Here is a 20,968-nt window from a genome sequence, read left to right on the forward strand (position 1 = left end):
GGCGCCGCCGCCCTTCTCCCGCCGCCACCCGCTGCAGACAGGGGAGGGGCTGGGCTGGGCCGGGCTGGGCTGGGCCGGGCCGGGCCGGGCTGGGCCGAGCCGGGCCGGGCCGGGCCGGGCCGGGCCGGGCTGGGCCGAGCCGGGCGGGGAGCGGCGGCAGCGCCCTCCGAGCGGCTGGGGCTGGCCGGGGTCGGGCAGCCCTGAGCGCCCAGCGAGGGGATGCAGCTGCGGGGCGGGTTGGGAAACCGCGGGTATCCTGTGCGGGAACAGCTGGTCCCTGGGGTGGTGTGGAAGGATGGCACGGCCCGGCACAGTCCTGCTGCCATGGGCGGGCTTTACAGCATCCCCCACCCAGCGAAGGGGGGCCGAGGCCTTACGAAAGTTGCTGGGCTTGGGCTGCGTGACAGCATCGCTTTTGTAGGTCCATCACGTCTGGTGGTGGCAGTTCTCGCACCCCTAGGCTAGGACCTCCACCGTTCCCAGAAAACTCTGCCTGAATTCTTCATTGTGGAGTGACAGGCTTTCAGATCCAGGACCTACCATGGTTTTATTTGATTTTTCCTGTGATAATTTTTGGAAAAACACCCATAGTATGATCCTTGGCTCAAGAGATGCTTGTGATGGTTGGTTTTGTATAGTGATCAATGATGAGAACATGCCACTTTACCAAGAATCTGCCTGCACCGAATAAGTGACGTTCAGTGTAGTCTTGCCATAGAGCATTAGAGAAAGGCTTGTTTTTCCCATACCCACAGGGCTAACACTTCTGCATCCATCTGCCAGTCTCAGAACTTGGAACTGAAATGTGGTGCTCTGGAAAGGTCACAGTGCTGGTGGTATTGGGTGATGAAGGACATTCATACAGCTATAAAGGCGCATACACCTTTACTGTGATACCTTTTCTGTTGAAACATGGCACAATCATCAAAGCATTTTGAAATTTGGTTTTCTTGGTCTTTTTAGAGACATAATTCAGCAATCTGGAGGATGCAGTTGGTGACAAAACTTCACTGATTATATCAATTGGACCACAAAAGCATGAAGCTCCCAAGAGCAGTTGGTTGTGGGCTAGCTGTAGAGGTGAAAAACTTCATGGTTTTTCATGCCTTGGTTTTAGATACAGTCAAAACTGCTAGTAGTGTAATTCTTAAAGTACTGAGTTATTACTCTTGTAAATTTAATTGCACATTTCCAAAATTAAATTCGGCACTGGAGCTGGCCCTGCCACCCAATGGTAATGTTGGAGAATAATTTTTCATAGCTTCTCTTAAATCTGATTGCTTTCAACAGAGGGCACTTCTTTTTTTTTTTTTTTTTTTTTCTTTCCCAGTAGCATCAGGTTTTGTTCTGGCTTCAGGTAGTCCATTTCTCCTAATGCTGTTGCCTAGCATTGGTATTATGGTTGGAGTCAGAATTTTGAATGCCACTCTTAAAACTGTGACAGTGATCATGTCTTCGACAGTTTCAAAGTATGATACAGCTCTTGAAGTTGCTTGAAAATTGGGGGCAGAGTCACAGGAACCAGGTCAGATCCTGTACAGAGGGAGAGTGTAGCAGAACTCTGCTGGTTTACTTGTCTCTGAGCAGCAGCCAGATGGCTGCTCCAGACATAGGTGCATCCTCAGCAGCAGTCACAAATGTTTTGGCCAGTTTACAATTTATGCTACAACTAAATGGGGAAATCACTGGGGAAATGAGTGGAAAGTTGGTGAAGTGATTTATTCTGGTTGGATGTGTAAAAGGACTGGGAAATAATTCACAGGCAAATCACTAAACTTTCATTTTTCTGCTATGTGTCTTGCAATTTTTAAAAACTTGTTTTGGCCAAAGCAGTTACTGAATTTTGGGTGAATAGGTGAAATGTTTCTGGCTGCCTTAAAACTGATAAATATAAGAATTTCCCCCATCTCCCCTCATCTGGTGATGTGTAAAATAAAGACAATCCATTTGTGAGAGTGATTTCTGGGAATGAAGTGGTTCTGATTATGGCGTGGGAGACAACTCACATAAAATTGAGCATTCCCTATTTTTGCAAGAAATATTAAATTTTTGAGTAGTGCTTGAGTCTCATAGTGCTGGAAGTTTACTTAAAAAATAGATAGTGCTTGGTGTTTACTTAGCAATACATTGTAAATATAATAACATTCTGAAAAAATACATTTCAGGCATATCTTCATAATAGGCTGGCAGAAGATGCACAGATAAATTCCAAAACATTAATTCACTTGTACAATGACTGAAGTCTTTTATAGTGTCTCAGGGGATTCTCCAAGTTTAAAGTTCTGTTATATTGTTCTAAAATCTGTTATATCTTTTGCAAAACTGCATGATTATAAAATGCATTCTTAATTTTACAGACTCTTTGGTGATAGAGTATTGTAGATAAACATATTGCTGCCTTGCTACAATTAGCAGCTCAGAGGACATTTGTTTTCATAGCTAAAAGCTATCCTGTTATCCTGTGTGGCTGTAGACAGACAAGCCACTTAATCTTCTAGGAAATATTTTGTGGTGGTGTTCACAGGGGTCCCAGGAAGAGGGAAGAGATGAGAATCTTGACTCCATGTTTCAGAAGGCTGATTTATTATTTTATGATATATATTATATTAAAACAAAAGGATAAATAAAACTATACTAAAAGAATAGAAGAAAGGATTTCATCAGAAGGCTTGAAAGGGAAGAAATGGAGTGATAATAAAATTTTGTGACTGACCAGACAGTCCAAGCAGTCCAAATGTTTACATTTCATTTCAAGCCTCTGAGCTTAAAGGCCTCTCAGCTTCTCAGGAGAAAAAATCCTAATGAAAGGATTTTTCATAAAATGTGTCTATGACAGTATTTTACTTTTCTGTCTTTTCTAGTGAGTTTTACACACTGCAGGACCATTTTAACAGTGTTATGGGACCATGCAGCACTCACTTGAGTCTTCCAAGTGCTCTGAAGGGATAGCAAAGCTGCTTACTCCTTTCAGAGACTTATTTGTGCTATAAAAATTTATAAAAGTTTATCCTACATTTCAGGTAACAATGGTGGGGGTGCAATAAACACATGGTCAGCAAAATGACTTCAACATACACTGCATATCCAGATCTTTCACATTCGGGGAGAAACGAGGTATTTGAGACTCAGATTTGTAGTTCGAAGCACTACCAAAGAGATTGAACCCCGTTATCTGTATTTTAAGCATGCATTCACTAAAATGCATGAAAATTCACTAAACAGCTGAAGATCATAGAATGATTATGATTTAAAAAGACGTCCAAGATCATCAAGTCCAACCTTTGAGTGATCACCACTTTGTAAACTAGACCATAGCACTAAGTGCCACATTTAGTTGTTTCTTGAATGCTTCCAGGGATGGTGAGTCAGCCACCTCGCTGGACAGATCTTACAGAGAAGAAGCTTTCAGCTGAATGAAATCTCCAGAGAAGAGAGCATGAGAAGAAGTAATGTCTCACTGGTATATTCAGGTTTGTCCTGATATACCAGATGTTTGGGGAAAAAAGCCTGTAGAATCAATCATTTCTGCTAGTGAGGCACTACATTAGGGAATGACTAGTCATCTTTTCTGTTTGTGGGCCAGAGTCAAGCTGCTGCATTGCTGAAGGGAACAGAAAACCATGTTGAACTTTTTAGTGAGATGCCCACCGGTGTCTGCAGGTATCATCTGTGCCCTCTGCTGGCTGCAGCCCCTGAGGCTCTAGTATGTGCCCTAAATTCTTGTCATGCTCTGGTGAGGGAAAAGGTGAAGAAGGATTTCTGTTAGGACTGTTAAAGTGGCAGATTAAGGTTTTTAACTCAAAAATGCTGTGATTTGGATGCCTAAACTTGGTATATGCAGTTCGTGCTGAAATAGTACATAGGATTTACAGGCAGCCTAAGTCTCTTAATTACTGGCTGCCCCAGAAGCAAGGTACTTTGTACTCTGTTGTGACATTAACCATATGATTGTTGTGGGACTGCAGGGTGCCATTATCCTCCCTTTAAACGGGTGGTTGTTTTGTGCCTGCCTCAGGAAATCATCACTTGACACAGACAAGCTGTCTCCTGTCTCTACCTGCTGGTAGCCTGAGGGAGCAGTGTGGTCCATGAGACTGCTAACATATGGTATATTTCTTCTGCATGATCCTGAAGAGTTCTGTTGAATAAATATATTTCCTGATATGAAAACAAAGGCAGAGACAGGTGATTGCATATGGTCTAGAGCCCACACAAATATTGTGCTGCACACCACCCTCTGGAATTGTGTGCACAGAGCCAAAATGTCAGTTGAATATATAAAGTAATGATCCATGTTAATTTTCATGCTGTCTGTTTGTGTCTAATTACTAATCAGTAAAATATTTTATCAGTTATAAACTAAGGCTTATACAACTATATACTAAAAAATTCATCTAATTACTACTAACTAAGGAGAAATATAATCAATATACCATGATGGTGGTAACACAGTAGTGAACATAATTAAATCCAAATTTATTCCCTTAAGGATGTTAATATTGATAGGTGCCCTTTACGTTCTTGCCCTTTACTTTCTTATATATAATAAGGGGACAACAAATGTGGGAAGCTTTTGCAGTCCTGAGTGTCAGTGACAATGAAGAGAGGATGACAGTGAAGAGCTGCAAGAGTATTGAAACAACTACATGAAAGAACTATTCTCTAGAGACCCTGATCCTTGACTGGTGTACACAAAAGCTTAGAATTCATCTTGAATACAGCATGCTTGCATCATCATTATCATAATGAAAAATATTGTGAAGTAGGATTAATATTCGATGAAGCACTTCCAGAAAAACAGACAGGAAGGCCTGGAATAGCCACACTTTAGGAATAATTTAGAAGTGGTAAGGGATAAAGTTAGACTACTAAGTTTTGTGAATCTGTTTCCAGCCATCTATACGATGGCTTTCAGTAGCACAGGAGAAAAAATTAGAAGAACTAACAACAAAAAAAGTCTTTAGGAAAGATGAAATCATTAAACAAAACAGTATTTTTAAAGACACACATAAACATTTTTTTTTGTATCAATGTTTTTTTTTTAAATGAAACTCATTACTCCAACTTGAAGTCTCAGGCCCTAATTTTGCTGGCTATCTGCCAGTGCAAAAGAGCTGGCACAAGCACAGTGTGAAAAAATCTTTCAAGTAAGATTTAAGTGCATATGCTTAAGGGATGGAATTTAGTTGTCATCTTAAAAAGGTCATCAGTGCTCTATAACTGAATGTGTTTTAAAATTATGTAACTGTCTCTACTGTCTTGTTGTTTGTACTGAAAAGTGATGGATAGGTACATGTAGAAATCTAATCTGTCTGGAAGTTGTCTAGAACTTATTGCACAGGTCTGAAATCTTCTATACAAGTCTTTGCTGATATATATATTTACAACAGGTTATCCCAGTGTGATGCAGGGAATAAAGCAAATTTTGCTGAACTCTTCAGGATCACATCTTAGGCTGTCTACAAAGTGATCTTGCTGGCCTCACAAAACATCTCTCCATATTGTCATTTTTACCCAAAAAAAATGATGATTAGACTATGTTTTAATTCTGTCCAGATTCCTTAAGTGCCAATTGCTATCTCCCTTTGATGTACTAATATCTTTGTATGTCCCAGAATAAGCAACACAAGAAACTAGATCCAGATTTTTCAGATGGAGAAGCAGAATTTCAATTAAAATTTTAGCATAATGTCAAAACATCAAAGGAGGGTATTTAACAGCTTTCACTTAAACAGATCCTTTCATCAAACCCACTTTGCATTTCCCTGTCCCTAAGTATTACCAGCCTGAGGTTTCTCTAGAAAGGAGAAATACAAAAATAATGAATGGCAATCAAAGTGAACTATTCCTCTAGTGTTTAATCTTTCCAAAATTACAAGAATGCAAGAAATTAAAACTATAAGGCTAACTTATGATTACAGGCAAGACAATGAATAGAAGAAAATCTCTTTGGAAGAGAGTCCACTTAGGAGAAAATAAAGTCGTCTTTGAATATATGACAGTCACCAGCAATCCAAGCCATAGCACTCCTTTCTTTTTTCCTTTTACTCCATGGAGACTCACTGACTCCATGGTGACTCTTTATCATAGAATATAGGTAAGACAAATATAATAAGAGAAAAATAATATATTTGGAAAATACTGTAATTTAACACATAGCAGACCTAAATCCTGAAGTCTGTAGGATTTAAAGCATGAATTGCAGATACTCATAGGTAACATAAATAATCCTGAATGAACATTTGAATGGTGGCTGGCAAAGCACTGTGCATCAGAGCACAAGGTAGGTAGCTACACGTGCAGCTTAGGAAGGCACAGTTCATTGCAATAGAGTGCTTTCCTCTCATCTTCCCTTTACTTTCCTGGTCCTGGCTGTTCTCAAGAAAAAAAAAGGTATGGGATTGGATGAATAGGTCTAATGTATCAGTTAGTGCGTTCCTTCATCTTTACAGTGAGCCTTGGGGAAAGGTTGTCAATATTAAGAAACACCTAGATAAAAATGCTGAGTGGGAAGAGACTGGTCTGTCCACATTCCCTACTGCTTCACTCTTTCATTTCTACAGTTCACTTCCTCTGCATCCATTGGGAGGTCCTGGGTGCTCTGTTTCAACTCTTCTGTGTTTTTTTCTTCTCATTCCTCCTTTTTTGGTGATTTCCTGCTTGAATCATCACAAATGTTCTGCTTGAAATTACCTGGCTGATAGTCAAAAGTATTCATGGCAAGACCTGCAGACTTTTTGAACCTGCAAGCTGTCTTACCATAAAGTGCTCAGATCCAGTATCTTTCAGTTTAGCCATGTCAAAGTGTTGTGAAAAAAAAATAGAACTTCATATAAGTCATACAAGTTTTGTTAAGGCATTACTAGTGATATTTCCAGTTTTTAGACACCGTTTGATAGTTACCATAAATGCCGTGTGAAGGGAGATCAGGCACACGAGTTATGATACCAAGCCTTTCCTTTGCCCAGGATGAAATAACCAATATCAAAGCTTCAATGGAAAAAAGCATGCTTTTGCACAGATGATCAAAACCAGATGGACTCTTTTGTGCTGAACAGTCTGCTGCACATATATATTTTTATTCATGATTCCACTTGGAACTGTAATGGCAGAAACAGCTCTGATTCGTGGACTTATCACTGTAACTGGGATGAGAAAATTGTTACTTCCTCTTGATAACTTGCTCTTCAAAAGCCATAAAACATTATTTCTCCATGTTAAGTCTAAAGGCTTCATCTATTTTTTCTGCATCTCTGTTATGACCAACAACCTGAAAATTCAAAGAAAATGGATATAATAATATGTGTTTTCTGCTAGATTAAGGAATGAACTTTTTATAAGTAAATGGCCACTATATTGAAATCCTGGTTATTTTCATTAGTGAGGCAGGCTATATCTGTGAGAGATGGTGAATTATTTATGCAGATCATGCCTGGCTCTGGGGAGATTTTTAATGTATCCATGCCAGCAGCCACTCTTCACACATCAGAAAGCCAACTGTCTATTAAGCGTCTGACATAATAATTTGAAAAGGTTATTTTATCAAATAAACTGCAGCTAATTGCTTCTAAATGCTTTAACTGACTATATGTTAATCATAACTAGACTCCTGATATGATACTGAAAGTAGTTTTCTTCTGAGGTATCTCTGCTACTTTTACAATGCTTTTGGCAATGGAATAGTATTAAGCAAATACTTTCAGTTCTGTCAGCAAGCTGAATCAGAAAGGTGGTCCTGAGATTGTCTCAGGTCTCCAGTGACACTTATCTTTCTGCCTCCACTGCTGGGTTTTCCTAAGGAGCAAAATGAGGAGTCTCTTTTCACCAAAGAGACTACTCAGGAATAACAAGGCGCACAGTCCCATGCACAGACTTTTGTCTACATGGCACATACAGCCCTATCCAGTTCCTAGGGATGGCTGTATGGAGAAACTAGGACTGGTGACCTGTGCTGCAGGGAATGCACAGGCAGAGCATGCTGAGATTCATAAAATTAGAGGGTTTTGAGAAAGTGGTTAAAAAAGCAGGCCTCTGAGAGCAGACTTGTGAACATTGCTAATACAGCAAAAAGTTTTCTAAGCAGTAGAGCAAACGTGAGAAATAGCGCAATAGACTTTTGTAATGTGTCTTCATAAATTGCAACAAAGTTATTTAATGTATATCTTTAGAAAGTTAGTATGAATGAGTCTCTGTGCTTTGTCTCTCATGAACGAGCGATTGCGTTAACTACCATTACGTATGTTTCATATGATTAGATAGAATTTTTGTCAATAGGTTTTGCTCTATGTGGGATTAGCTGAAACCTAAGTTGAGATGGCTTTATGCTATGCTGTAATGTAACACGTCCTAAGCATTCCCTTTAGATCAGAGAGCTGTTAACATAATCTGTCTCCATTGTCCTAACGATGTACTGAGACTGATGTGCTGAATAAATAGCTCACGACACTAGTTCAGAGTGCCCCGTCTCATTTGTGAATGTATATAGTTGCCAGCAGCAGAGCAGATGAGTTGTGAGTATTGGCAAGACCAAACAACTGGAAGAAAGGGAGATGTTGGGATTTTGGCTGGCTGGAGACTGGAAAAGTGCAGGGCCGTGGCTAATTCCAAGTCCTGCACCTGCGGGGTGGCGTGTCCTTGGGCCTAGCTGGGTATGGTGGCGGGTGGACAGAGAGACGTGGGAACTGGGGAGTGTGGGCCCAGGGGAGTGGGGGGGAGCTGGTGGCGTGGTTTGACCAGTGGATCGCATGGCTTGCAGAGTGTTCATGGGCTTATTGCTTGCTGTGTGGGTGTCTGATGCTCTCTTCAATGGACGGAACTTGTTGATGACTCATATTGAGCCCCGAGTTTTCCCTGCACCCGACAAATGGCTCATCCCCGACAAATGGGCCTTTCTGCAACAAGGATATCTGAAATAAGAGAGAGGGTTTGTGAGAAGAAAGGATAAACTGCTACAGCTCAATTTTTAAATAATGAAGCTGTAATATTTAAAGTCAACATTGGGACTGAAATTCGAACCTTTTGAAGAGTTACAAATATATTTAATTTAAATAAAAGCTACAGCATCCCTAAAGGTTTTGTGAAAAGTGGAGGGACATTACATTAATAAGATAAATTTTATGCTGCAAAGTTCCACAGATCTAAAGTTAAGCCAAATATTTTAAAAGATAATTCCATTCATATGGAATGAAATTAATTCTTGCATAGAGCACCAAGTCTGATGACATATTTTACATATTATATGTTTAACTGTCTTAACTTGAAGGAGACAAAAGTGCATTGTCAACCATTACTTTTTTCTAAATATAACGGTTAAAAATGTAAACTGTAAAAAAATGGTTTTTATTCTGGATTATCCTCTCGTATAGCATAGTCAGTATATATAGACCAATATCTCTTTGGCACAGATAGTAGTTTATAGAACTAAACTGAGGAAATACATTCAAGCTGAAGTGATACCTGTGGATTATAAAAGGTTACCTGATAAGACCATAAGCCTTTCAGGAATTATTTAGTTTGTTTGTTTTGTAAAAAAAAAACTTGAGAATTTCAAATATAGTCAAGGAAAAGGATATTCTCGCTTTCATGGATCATTTGTATTAAGATTCTCAAAAGGAGAATTAAGTGAAACAGACTAAACATCCTTATCTTATAGGATGAAGAACTACTGAAAGTACGAGTATCATTTTCTTCTAAATCATAGCTACTAGCAGCTGTAACAGTGTTATTATATTCTCCAGTTGTTATATTAAGTGTATTATTTCCAAAGGTAGATTGGAAATCTTCTACTTCAGGATGTGTAGATAATGTCACCTTACTCTCAGAATTTAAGGATATCTGAATGCAAATATCTTCTGAAATGCAAGCATGGAGGTAATGGATGTCATTTATATCAGCACTAGGTTCACAGCTGTGCCCTGCATAACAATGGCAATCAAATTTTTCTATGAATGTTTGCAGATCCCGATATGATGGTTGCCCTTGTAAAGTGTATTTTCCATCCTTTGTCATTTGAATTGCAATATTCTTAGGGTTCAAGTGAAGATAGTCACTGGAATTCCATTTTTTCCGTGCACAAGCACCAGAGTCTTGGCATAGCACTTGGCTACATATTCTGGCTGCCATTGTGACGTTGATGAGGTATGGGGTCAAAGTCCTCCTGAGGTAGTTGTCCAGAGTTCTACAGGTGTTCTGTGAAAAGAGCATTACACCTCCACAGTTTAGTATGGAAAGCATTAAAATGCTGTCATTCTAATAACAGTACAACAGTATATATCTATAAATGTTTCCCCTGAGGATTTGATAATAGCTATAAGTTGTTGTTGGAAGCAAATTTATCTGAGAAGCTGTTATAAAATTCAAGGATCTTAGCAAATTCATGTTGTGTAGTTGCTGGAGATGTTACAAAAAGCAGTTAGATCAGAAAGCAATTGTCTTTAACCTTTCATTTTATCTATATTTCATGCAGTTTTTTGAATCAGATGTATTTAAAGATGTTTCATGAGGACTTGAAGTTCTTTTTTAAGTCTTAAATAGTTTGAATGAGTCTGGGAAAAAAACTCACACTACTTCAGTCTAAACAAATACTTTTTTTATCGTGTAGTCTCTGAGACTTTTCAGCTTTCCCCTGACCTGAATAGCTTGGCTACAGGGTAGGGACCTTTCATGGCATTTTTAAATGAAAAGAATTGTGGTTGGATGGTCAAATTGAAGGTATGCTAAGACAATTGATTGTTATAACTGATCATTAAATTGGCATATGTTCTGTGCATTCTTGGCACAGTTTAATAACCAGAAGGTTTGAGAGCTCTCTCTTGGTTTCTGACATTATGAGCATTTGCCCAATACTGCATGTAGATGTGCCTAATATTTATACCCATGGAGATCACTTTGATGAATCTCAGATGTATGTAGGTCTTTTAGTTTTCGTTTAGGTATATATATAAATACTTCCAAGAAATTTTGGTTGATGCAGAAATGAGGCTTACAGAAATAGTTAATTGCTGAAATGCTACTGACTGTGAAAGCTGTAAAAAAATCAGGTGCAATTAGTGTTACAAATATATAGTCTGACTGATCTGTGGAGAGGTTTTTTTTTTCTCACAGGAATCTCAAAATTAAGACAATAAAAGTTGCTGCTCATCTATATTCTCATATTAGATAATGGGCAGAAAAGTTCCAAGTGTAACTGAACTCCTTTCTCAAAGGCAGGCACATACAAAAAAGTCAAGGTATCATGCTTTGGGGAAAAACAACCTTACAGAGCTGTGGAGGTGTATTTTGCCATGCTTTCTGTGGCAGGAGGTCTGGCAGAAATGAAGCATTTTGGTTCGTTGCACTATTGCACTCAGAAGATTTCACAAGAGTCTTCCCACACAATAGTTTGTTAAATCTAACTTGCCTGGTTATGAATGAACTACCTGGAAAGAATTATGAGAACATCCTTGTAACAGTCTCAAATGATGTATTTCCCCTTCCTAAAACAAACTAGAGTTTTTTTTCTTCTGACTCAGATGTTTCACACAATGAAATTAATCAAAGTAGTATTTGCAACACACAGAACAGGCTAGGGCTGAACTTTTACAGACTGACTTCTCCTATTGTTGCCAAATTCACCACTCCAAAAAGCAGAAGGGTCTTCTAAAAATTGTTCTGGGCAAGCCCACGTAATTTTTTCTTTACCTCATTACTAAAATGAAGTGAAGATATAGGAATTCTTTTGTATACTAATTAAACAAGTGCTAACTTGCCTGTGGTTATCATAGTAATTTGCCCAGTTACCCAGAGTCAACAGAACTGAAAGATTGAACTCTTGTTCTGCGTAGCCAATGATAACCTTAATAAGCCTCAGATATGCTTGGGTTTTGACTACAAGAAACTGCTGCCAATATGGAGTCATCATTTTAAAAGTAGAAGATGTAAGTGATCAAAATGTTTTACATCCTTTTTACTTTATTTCTCTTTAAAAATTTCATATAATAATTGATGTAGCATACCTTATTTTTTGTTAAATTCATACCACCCCAAATCACAATTCCAGAAACACCCAGTGCAGCAGATTCTCCAATGGTATTTACCAGGTCTTCCTGAAGGAAAATATGCTAAGAATCATATAAATGTAAGTAACTTATAAGGGCAAATGAAAAAATGCATATAGTAAATGACCTATCCACAATAACTACTTTGAAGACAGGAAGCAATGATACACAATGCAAATGTCCTACTCTCAATTGCATAATTTTATCCTGGAATTGGATTCCACAGGTGATACCAGAAAATGTTGCCAACAATATCCTATTTATATATGTCATCTGGTTAAAAACGAGGCTGTAAAATTGAGCCAGTGCTTAGGCATATGACATACACTCCCCCAGCCATGTTACAGCTTATTTTGCTGCATTACCTCCTGGCTGCTCAGAGTTGGTAGCAACTGGTTTCAGTAATGCTATGGGATAGAAATACTGGAAAGCACAGCTTTTTTTTTTTTTTTTAAACTTAATTTCTATTACCACAAACTGCTAAAACTGAAAAGATGCAAGAGAAAGAGCTTTCAACAGTAGGAACCTCCCTTTTCCAGAGAATATCTCTAGTCTTTTATAGAAATTGATTTGGGAAATTTGTTTCTCTTCATTCTCTTCATTTATCCTTTCGGGTCAGCTCTTAGACCAGTCGTAGAAAATGTTAAGGCATATATGGGATGGGAGAGGACTATGATAATGACAAAACAAAAAAAAAGAAAGTTACTGTAGGGCACAACACACACACACAAATCTAATGTAAAGATTATAGAATTTCAATTATTAATTGGGATCCCAGCAGGGCCCCTGAAGCACCCCTGGCTCCCTGAAAGTGTCCACAGAACTGGGGGCAACACTTGCTAATGCTCTGTCCAGAATGTGGGAGGACACCAGGTAGAATGCCATCACCAGGACTCTGACTTCCCCTTCCTCATGGGCTGGAACAACAACAAGAGATTACCCAGAGTGGTGGCATCTCTGATGGGGTGTGTGTCTATAAAAATGTGATGGGAAATATAGCCAGAACTGCAATAAGATGATTGGATTTTAATCAGAACCTAAACTTAACTAACCCATGACATGTTGAAATACCATTTTTGTACTTGAGTACAACTAAGGACAGATTTTTTTCACTAGCTTTAAACATATTTTAAGGAAAGAAAGACTCCGTGGTTTCATATTTTTTTCTTATAACCTAAAAAGCAGGCAGTAGGTGAGCCCAGTATTACTAATTCTCTTTGCAAAACTTTACTCATATTTCTTTCCTCTGACCAGGTGTGCTAAGTATGTTTTCTAGTTTTGCGATATTTTGTTACATGTGAGAACAACTCAGAGAATAAAACACTATTTGATAACTATAATGAGAACAGTTTGAAAATAGACCTCTTAGTGTTTCGTTTGGTCAAATTTTTTCATGGATTAATTTAATTTTTTAGACAAAATTGCACACTTCTTTCTGATGCAAGTTAGTATATTTGCTAAATAAGTGTCACCTGGTGATTTTTTGCCATATAAATTTGAACTCTTTAAGGTCTAGCTTCACTCACCTCAGAGAGATATTCCTCAGAGACATCTGTGAATACTGGACGTGTATATACAAAAACTGGAAGGGGATGTCTAGAGTTAGAGACATAGGAATTTCTAATGGCTTCCTGAACTCTGTTGCGAACAAAGAGTTGAGCATTTCTGGAAGATTTTAAGGCTGTCTCTAGATAGATAGATGGATAAAGTGCTGTGCTTTTCTCCCACAACCATTTAAGCTCATTATTTCTTTCTATTTCAATATCTAAACAGGCTCCTGTATAATTGTGGGGGTTCTTTTTGTAATCATAGTTATAACAGTCTGGAAAAAGGTAATATCCCCACAGACGATTTGGTTTCGTTTCTATGCCCAGCTTCAAAGTTTCCAGCATAAAGGATTTTGCTGCAGATTCAAATTCCATTTTAGCTTTAGTTCTGGCTTCGGCTTCGGATAGACTGAGGTCTCTCTGCTGAACTAACTCAATGGATTCCTGTCTATAAATATCTTTTGATCCCCAGTTCCTTATCCACAGAGGTCTCCAGTTTTCCCAGTCAATGACAGCCAATCCAAGCTGTTCATCTGAAGGAATGTAGAACTGGATGTCCTCTTTGGCTTTTTTTAAATGATTCTCCAGTAGTGAGAGTTGAGGGAGTCCTCCATTAAATGCCTCTCCTGTGACTTCATTTTTGTGAGGGTAGTATCCAAGCCTGTCTGGATAGAAGAGAGTGACGTTTTGCCCAATGGATGTCTTTAGTGTACTTCCAATCAGAGAAAAAAATTTCATGTCCAGCTGCACTCCAGTCTTTTTAGTACAAAGTTCTGTAGGAGCATTCCAGATAGAAAGAAAAGGTGAATTAGAAACAAGTGGACGAGCTCTTATGTTCAGAGATGAGCAGCAAGAAACTAGAAGAGTGGCAAACACCACACCAGATGCTACAGGGTATGTACAGGTAACACAGATGCCAAAACTTTGTATTTGTCTCACAATTTCCATTGTAGCATGTGCAGTGACATTAGGTGCTTCTGATCAGACAAAAATTAAATGCTCTCTGGGTGTTCAGAAGGTTGGTAGTCTGTCAAAAACTTTATTGTAAAATATACTTCTTCAGATTAATACCTATTAAACAATATTCCTTGGGTGTGAAATAGGGGTGTCCTTTTTACAAGGCTTTCTGTCATTTCAGGCTGCAGGAAACTTTCCAACAACTTCTCAGACCTAATGCAGAAAAAAAAGCAAATGTGAGGTAAGAAATTATAAGTATTTAATTTCTAACCTTGAAACAAGTACCATTTCTAATATTGAATATATTGTAATGCTTGAATACAATTACCCTTTGAAGGAAAAGAACAATGTATAACCATAGAGAAATAAACTGTACTATTCCACTGTCAGTTTTATGCCTAAAAAATAGCTTTAAAAAAAACTAGATTTAAAACAGGCAGTGAAACAGTATTCAGTGGCTCATAGATCAGAGTAAGTGTGCCCAGAAGTACTCCAGACTGTGTCAGTTAAATGTCTGTAAAAATGAGCAGTTTCACAGTGACTTCTTTTAATCAACAGCAATATAATATTTCTCACCTACATCAAAATAAAGTTCTGATCCTTCATTTGTTAAATTTACAGAGTCCTTAAGGGAAGATACAAGATAATATAAAACAAACCTGAGCTGTTTTACACTTGCGAAAAACCAATCGATGGATACTCATTTAACTCCGTGAGATATCTGAAATATTGTAGGCACTCTATCTTCTGTCCAGGCCTCTTTTAAACAGGTTCAAACACCTGTGAATCACTTTGGTATATGGCTGGCTGTATGTTATTTCAGGCCATTTGAGATGTACAGATTAAGTGGCCCTGAGTCAAAGTCTGCCCAGGGGTGTAGTTCAATAGGAAAGCTGAGGCTGTCCATACTCCCACAATGAGCAGTCACATTTAGTGGTGACAGCCTCAGTGAAGGCATCAGCTTTTACCTAGAATCCCACTAGCTAAAGCATTCTCTGTGCAGTAACTCCTAAATATTCATTCCTTCTGATTTTGAAATGGTTCAAACCTCAGTCTGTCACTTTCTGTAGAGGCCTTGATATGAGGCAATAGAGTATGTAAGGATTATATAAGAGTGTACACAAAAATATAGGGGTCATCATGAAGTGGGCCATGGAGTGGCGGGCAATGTAAAATCTCCAAGGACAGATTCAAGAGAAAAAAACAAATCGTATTTTAGTTTGTATTTATTGAATTCAGCCAGGAGTGGAATCTACAAATTTTTGTATAGAATCAGCAGATGGCTTGAAATCTAAAAATTCATGCAGATATTTCATCATTCCACATGCTAACGTGATAAGTAAAGAAACCCTGCTAAGAATCAGTTTTATAAACCAAATTTGGATCACAGATCCAATTACCAGGAAAGAAGGTGTGGCTCTGTTCATTTAAACTGCTTCAAGAGCAGTACCTCATTTGCATGACATCTGCTTGATAAAACTTGTAGAAAAGCTGTCTGCATGCATTTCCCACAGCTGCCCAGAGGTGACAGCAGGAAAAAGCCATCTCTCCTTCGAGCTAAACAATTTTGGCTCTCTCATGTCTCCTCATATGACAAATGCTATAATCCCTTATTCATCTTTGGAGCAATTTGCTAGATTTGCTCCAGTATGCCCATTGCTTTGTTGTACTGAGAAGCTCAGTTGTGGGCACAAAACTCCAGATTTGGCATCATCAGTGCTTAAGAGAAGGAATAAGCACAGTGCTTGACTTGTTGGTGGTGTATACTCTTGTTAATGCCACCCAAAAGGCTGTTGGTCTTCATTGCTGCAAAGATTCATTACTCAATCCAGTCAACTTTGTGGAGCCTACTCTACAACTTCATTCCAGCCATTCAGCTGACAAGCCTGTACTGGTGCATGGGGTTATTACTCTCCAGGTGTAGGGCTCAATGTCTTCATACGTTGGATTTCATGAGGTGTCTGTGGAGGTCCCTCTAAATGGCAGCATGATCCTGTGGCATATCAACCACTCCCAAGTCTGGATTATCTGTAAACTTGCCACAGGAACACTCTTCTCCAGGAATTAATCAGGATGTTATATAATGTTGGACCTAGTATGAAGCCTGAGTGTACATTTCTAGAAACAGGCTTCCAGCTGGACTTTGATGGGCCTCCAGCTGTAGATCCTGAACTGATCTCAACCCTGTGAGCCTGACAGTTCAGCCAGTTTTCAGTTTCACTGTCCAGTTATCTGTCTTGTACTTAATCAGTGAGAACATTACAGGAGAATCTGTTGAAAGCTTTGCTAAAATCAACAGTATCCAATGTCTCCCCTTGTCCACCAAGCCAGTCATCTCTTTAGAGAAGGCTGCTAGGTTGGGCAGGCCTAATTTTCTCTTTGTTAATCCATGCTGACTACTTGCAATCACATTCTCGTTCCTAATGTAAATGTTTTCCACGATTATTTGCTCTCTTAGCCTCCCAGGGTTGGGGTGAGGCTGATCTGACCAGCTTGTAGTTCTTTGCTTGCTCTTTTTTTAATCTTTTTAAGAAAGGAGTTACATTTGCTTTCTTCTAGACCTTGGAACCTTCCCCAGTCACTGTGACTATTCAAAGATTATCAAGAATGACTTTACAATGACATCAGCAGCTTCTTCAGCACATGCCACTTCTTGCAGGCACATGCCATTATGTCCCATAAACTTGTGTGTGTCCAGTCTGCATGGATGTTCCTGACCTTGCTTGTCCTTTGCTACTGGATCTCCGGCCAGTACTAGGGCCACATTTTTCTTGTCTTCTGCTGCTTCTATACCTCTAGAAGCCCTTCTCACATCTTGCCAGATTCAGCTCTAGGTGGGCTCTGGGTTTCTTAACCAGATACCAACAGCTCAAATTGTGTTTCTTGTTCACTTGTCCCTGCTAGTACCTCATGTGTGCTTTCTTTCTATGTCTGAGCTTTGCCAAGAGCTCATCCTGCCATTTCTTGATTTCCTGAATGTGGAGATTTTTGAGCTTGGAAAAGGTGATTCTTTAAAATCAGTCAGCTACTGGACCCTTCTCTCCAGGGCTGTCTCCCAAGGAATTCTTCCAAGCTGATGCCTCTAGATGCCAAAATGTGCTTTCCTGAAGGCAGTTGTTATGATCTTGCCATTTCCTTTGTTGCCTCTTTTCAGAATCCTGAACTCCACCATCTCATAATCACTACAGCCAAGACCCAGCCTTCACGTTTCCTGTTTGTAACTATGAGGTACACCAGAGCATCTCTCTTCATGGCTTCTGCATTATCCTAAGTGACACTTCCTGAGAGAATACAGACTGAGACTTCCAGGACAAACTCAAAGAATTCTGTACTGAAATTCTGCAGAAATACTTTTTCCACTTATGCAAATACAGCTTATTCAAATTAAATAAATTTTCACACATAACCAGCTGATACACACCAGCATTTGCCAGGACAGTGATCTTTTATGCGATTAGTTTGATCATAAGTGGGAAGAACTCAGAAAGAAGCTGTAGGAGTAGTTTGGCTTTTTCTGTTCCCCTGGCTTTGATTATAAGATATTTCTTGCCCCCACTGAAGTCAGAAAACTACAGAACACAAACTTTATTATTTGTTCCTGTAAGGTTGTTTTTATGAGTGGATTTCAGTAACAGACTGACTTGATGTATAGAAAAAGAGGAAAATATTGTTTGGAATGTTACATTTACTGGTCTTGCTAGAACTCATTTATTATTGGCTAATTTTGCAAAGTTAAATGTAACAGTTTATTGGGAAATGGTTTTCCCCAAATCTTACTGTGATGTACTCTACTGAGTATGAGTTAACAGATTATTTTATGTGATAGTTTCCAGTTAAAAGGATTGCCTTCATCCCAGCCTAACAATGACAGCCCTGATAAATGTTACTGTCTTCAGTCTCCTTGATGGTGGTCTAAGTGAGCTGAGTCAGAAAGCTGCCCTTCTCCTTGTCAAAAAGTCATTTACTTTACAATATATTAACACTAATTGTTCGTGGGATAGCTCCATCAATATGTACTTCCAGTCAGGCAAGTGCCTTTTGTCTAGGGAAAAAGCTTTGACTTTAGATTTTCCCAAATCTGGCATTTGTAAAGGTTAAGCATTACAGGAAATCATATTAATTTTCTTGGCTTAATTATTGCATCATTTTTCACGGCATAAACTGAACTGCAGAAACACACATGGTTGAAAGTGCAAGTGTGCTCTTGTGTTTTGGTAACTACACAGTCATGGATTCAGGCCATGGCACATGTCCCTGAAAAAGTGGACACTGAAAAGGTTCCACTAGACCAAAGAGAGTCTGAAAACAAAAAGGGAAAGAAGTATTATACAGACCCTTACACTTGACACAATCCACCAAAATGAATGGTGTAGTGCATCAAAAAGCAGTGGTCATACCCTTTGGCTTATGTTCAAAGCTTGCCACTAAACATTAGAGGAATTCAGCTTTGAGGCTTTTTATGAAAATAAGACATGAGAGTCCACATTCACCCTTGATATAATTAGACATTGCTGAGTCAAGTCAGATCTGCTAACATTAAACTTAAGCCAATAAACAAAAAGAGTATCTGATGTTATCTGTTATGTTAGTAGTGTTAATTACACTTACTGAATTTCAAACAGGAGTCTGTAAAATCTTGCATTTCCACTGTTTTAGTTTGAACACACGAAAGCAGGCGTGCTCTTCATGACTTCTAAGGCAGACGGTGAGTGTCACTAAACTGTGCTATCTTGTTGAACAACAGCATGTAAAAACACTTGTTGTACCAAGATCATCAGTGTAGTTATTTTAGATTACAGATTACATACTCCTCATGTGTTTATTAACTGTTCCTTTCATCACCAACAGTATGATATTGCCTATTAATTAATGACATAATAATAAAAAAAATACAGATGTGAGAATTGGCTGGTCTTCTCCCTATGCCAAAGAAAACATGGATATAGAAGTTGGCATGTAGAACTGCAAGTTTTTATGGGACAGAAGAATCTAGCTCTTTGAATCTTTGCATTTAAGTCTTTAAATGCCTGAGGCTGTGATGTAAGGTATATGGTCAAGAATGCAGATAGGACCAGAATATTTAAGGATTTATTCCTTATTCTTTTGTTTTCATATGAACACTAGCTACTTCAGTGTAGAAATAACTCTTGATGTTACAGACAAAATAAGGTATTAGACAGTGTAACTTAGGTTCTCGGGAGTTGCTTTTTATTTTCCTTTATCTGAAGGTTACAAAAATGTAAAGTTGTACAAATGTCTAAGGACTCAATTCTAGCTTCTATGAAGATGTCAGCACTGATTAAGTCCTAAGGAGAGATGGAATACACTTCTGAGGAGCAGAGTAAGTATATAATAAATGTTAATGTATTTAAACTTGGAAGAAACCTGAAGGAGAATCCAAAGGATTTTTTTAAAGTTACCAACGATACTGATACAGCCACACACAGTCTCTCTAAATAGGATCAAATCAGCCCACACTGCTGGGAAAGAGCTCTCTGAGGTCAGCACGTGTATTTTTTATAGATCAGTGGAAAACAGTCAATGTGTCTGGTATCTGTCCTGCTGTCCTTGGGTACCCCAGTGGTGCTACTGTGGGAAATGCCCCGTTCCCTTCCATTCTGCTCTGGAGGGATCTTTCTGGATGAAGGGGACAGTATCACTGTTGCAACTTGCAATTAAACCCTCCTGCTCTTTTTTGAGATTCATGTTCTGGCTAGAGGCTGTTTGTTCATTACAAACAGGTATCAGAGTCATGAAACAGCCACATAAGAAAGGGAAGTATAACCTTGTAGTTGTATTGCATTCCCCATTTGTGTCATTTTTGGTATTTCTTAAAGAAGAGGCAATGACATTCAGTTAACACAAACACACATGGGTGTTGTGATGATAACATGAACATTTGTGAGGAACAGAAAGCTCCACAGAAAGCAGGTCCACCTCTGGAAGTATGAACCATCTGTGTAACACTGCTGATGGCAGGTTTAACCTGTGAAGGGTGATATTTGCATAGAGGATGTGGCCTCATTGTTACAAGCACATTAAGCTAGACATCTCTGTAAAGTCATCATTTGGTAAGCACTGATCTTGACAGTGGTTTTAAACTCCACCCTCAATTCAGAAGATTCTTCTTAGCTGGGCTAAGGCAACTGTTAATGAGGCCACGTAATGAATTGCTGAAGTTGAAAATGCCTCAGCTGATATAGAGGAGAGGAAGGGGTTTTCCAAATTAGGTACATGAACCAGCAAAACTGGCTGGTTTAGTCAGCATGTCTGATTTAAGAGATGCTTGTCAAACCACCCCAATGCCGTGGCTGTCCTTATCATCAAGAACTGCCAAATCATCTCTTTCATCATTGGTTACTCCCGTAACTGAGTACAGGGCAATGAGTACATGAGGACCTGAAAAAAACCTCCTGAAAATTTCTGCCA

General features: G+C 38.9%; 1 protein-coding gene across 5 annotated transcripts in view; it reads right to left on the reverse strand.

Moving 5' to 3' along the window:
* Positions 1-9,546: 9,546 nt before the first annotated feature.
* Positions 9,547-20,968, reverse strand: part of SPAM1 (sperm adhesion molecule 1) — a 32,511-nt gene continuing 21,089 nt past the window's right edge. For all 5 annotated transcript variants that reach the window (XM_059472688.1, XM_059472690.1, XM_059472691.1 and 2 more), the window contains 3 exons: positions 13,562-14,752; positions 11,994-12,083; positions 9,547-10,188 (listed from right to left, as the gene is read on the reverse strand). In XM_059472688.1, the coding sequence (XP_059328671.1) occupies positions 9,547-10,188; positions 11,994-12,083; positions 13,562-14,530 (1,701 nt within the window). In that variant the 5' untranslated portion in view covers positions 14,531-14,752. The remainder of the gene's footprint in view (positions 10,189-11,993; positions 12,084-13,561; positions 14,753-20,968) is intronic.

The sequence above is a fragment of the Ammospiza nelsoni genome, chromosome 5 (genome assembly GCF_027579445.1).
Source record: "Ammospiza nelsoni isolate bAmmNel1 chromosome 5, bAmmNel1.pri, whole genome shotgun sequence".
Classification (NCBI taxonomy): domain Eukaryota; kingdom Metazoa; phylum Chordata; class Aves; order Passeriformes; family Passerellidae; genus Ammospiza; species Ammospiza nelsoni.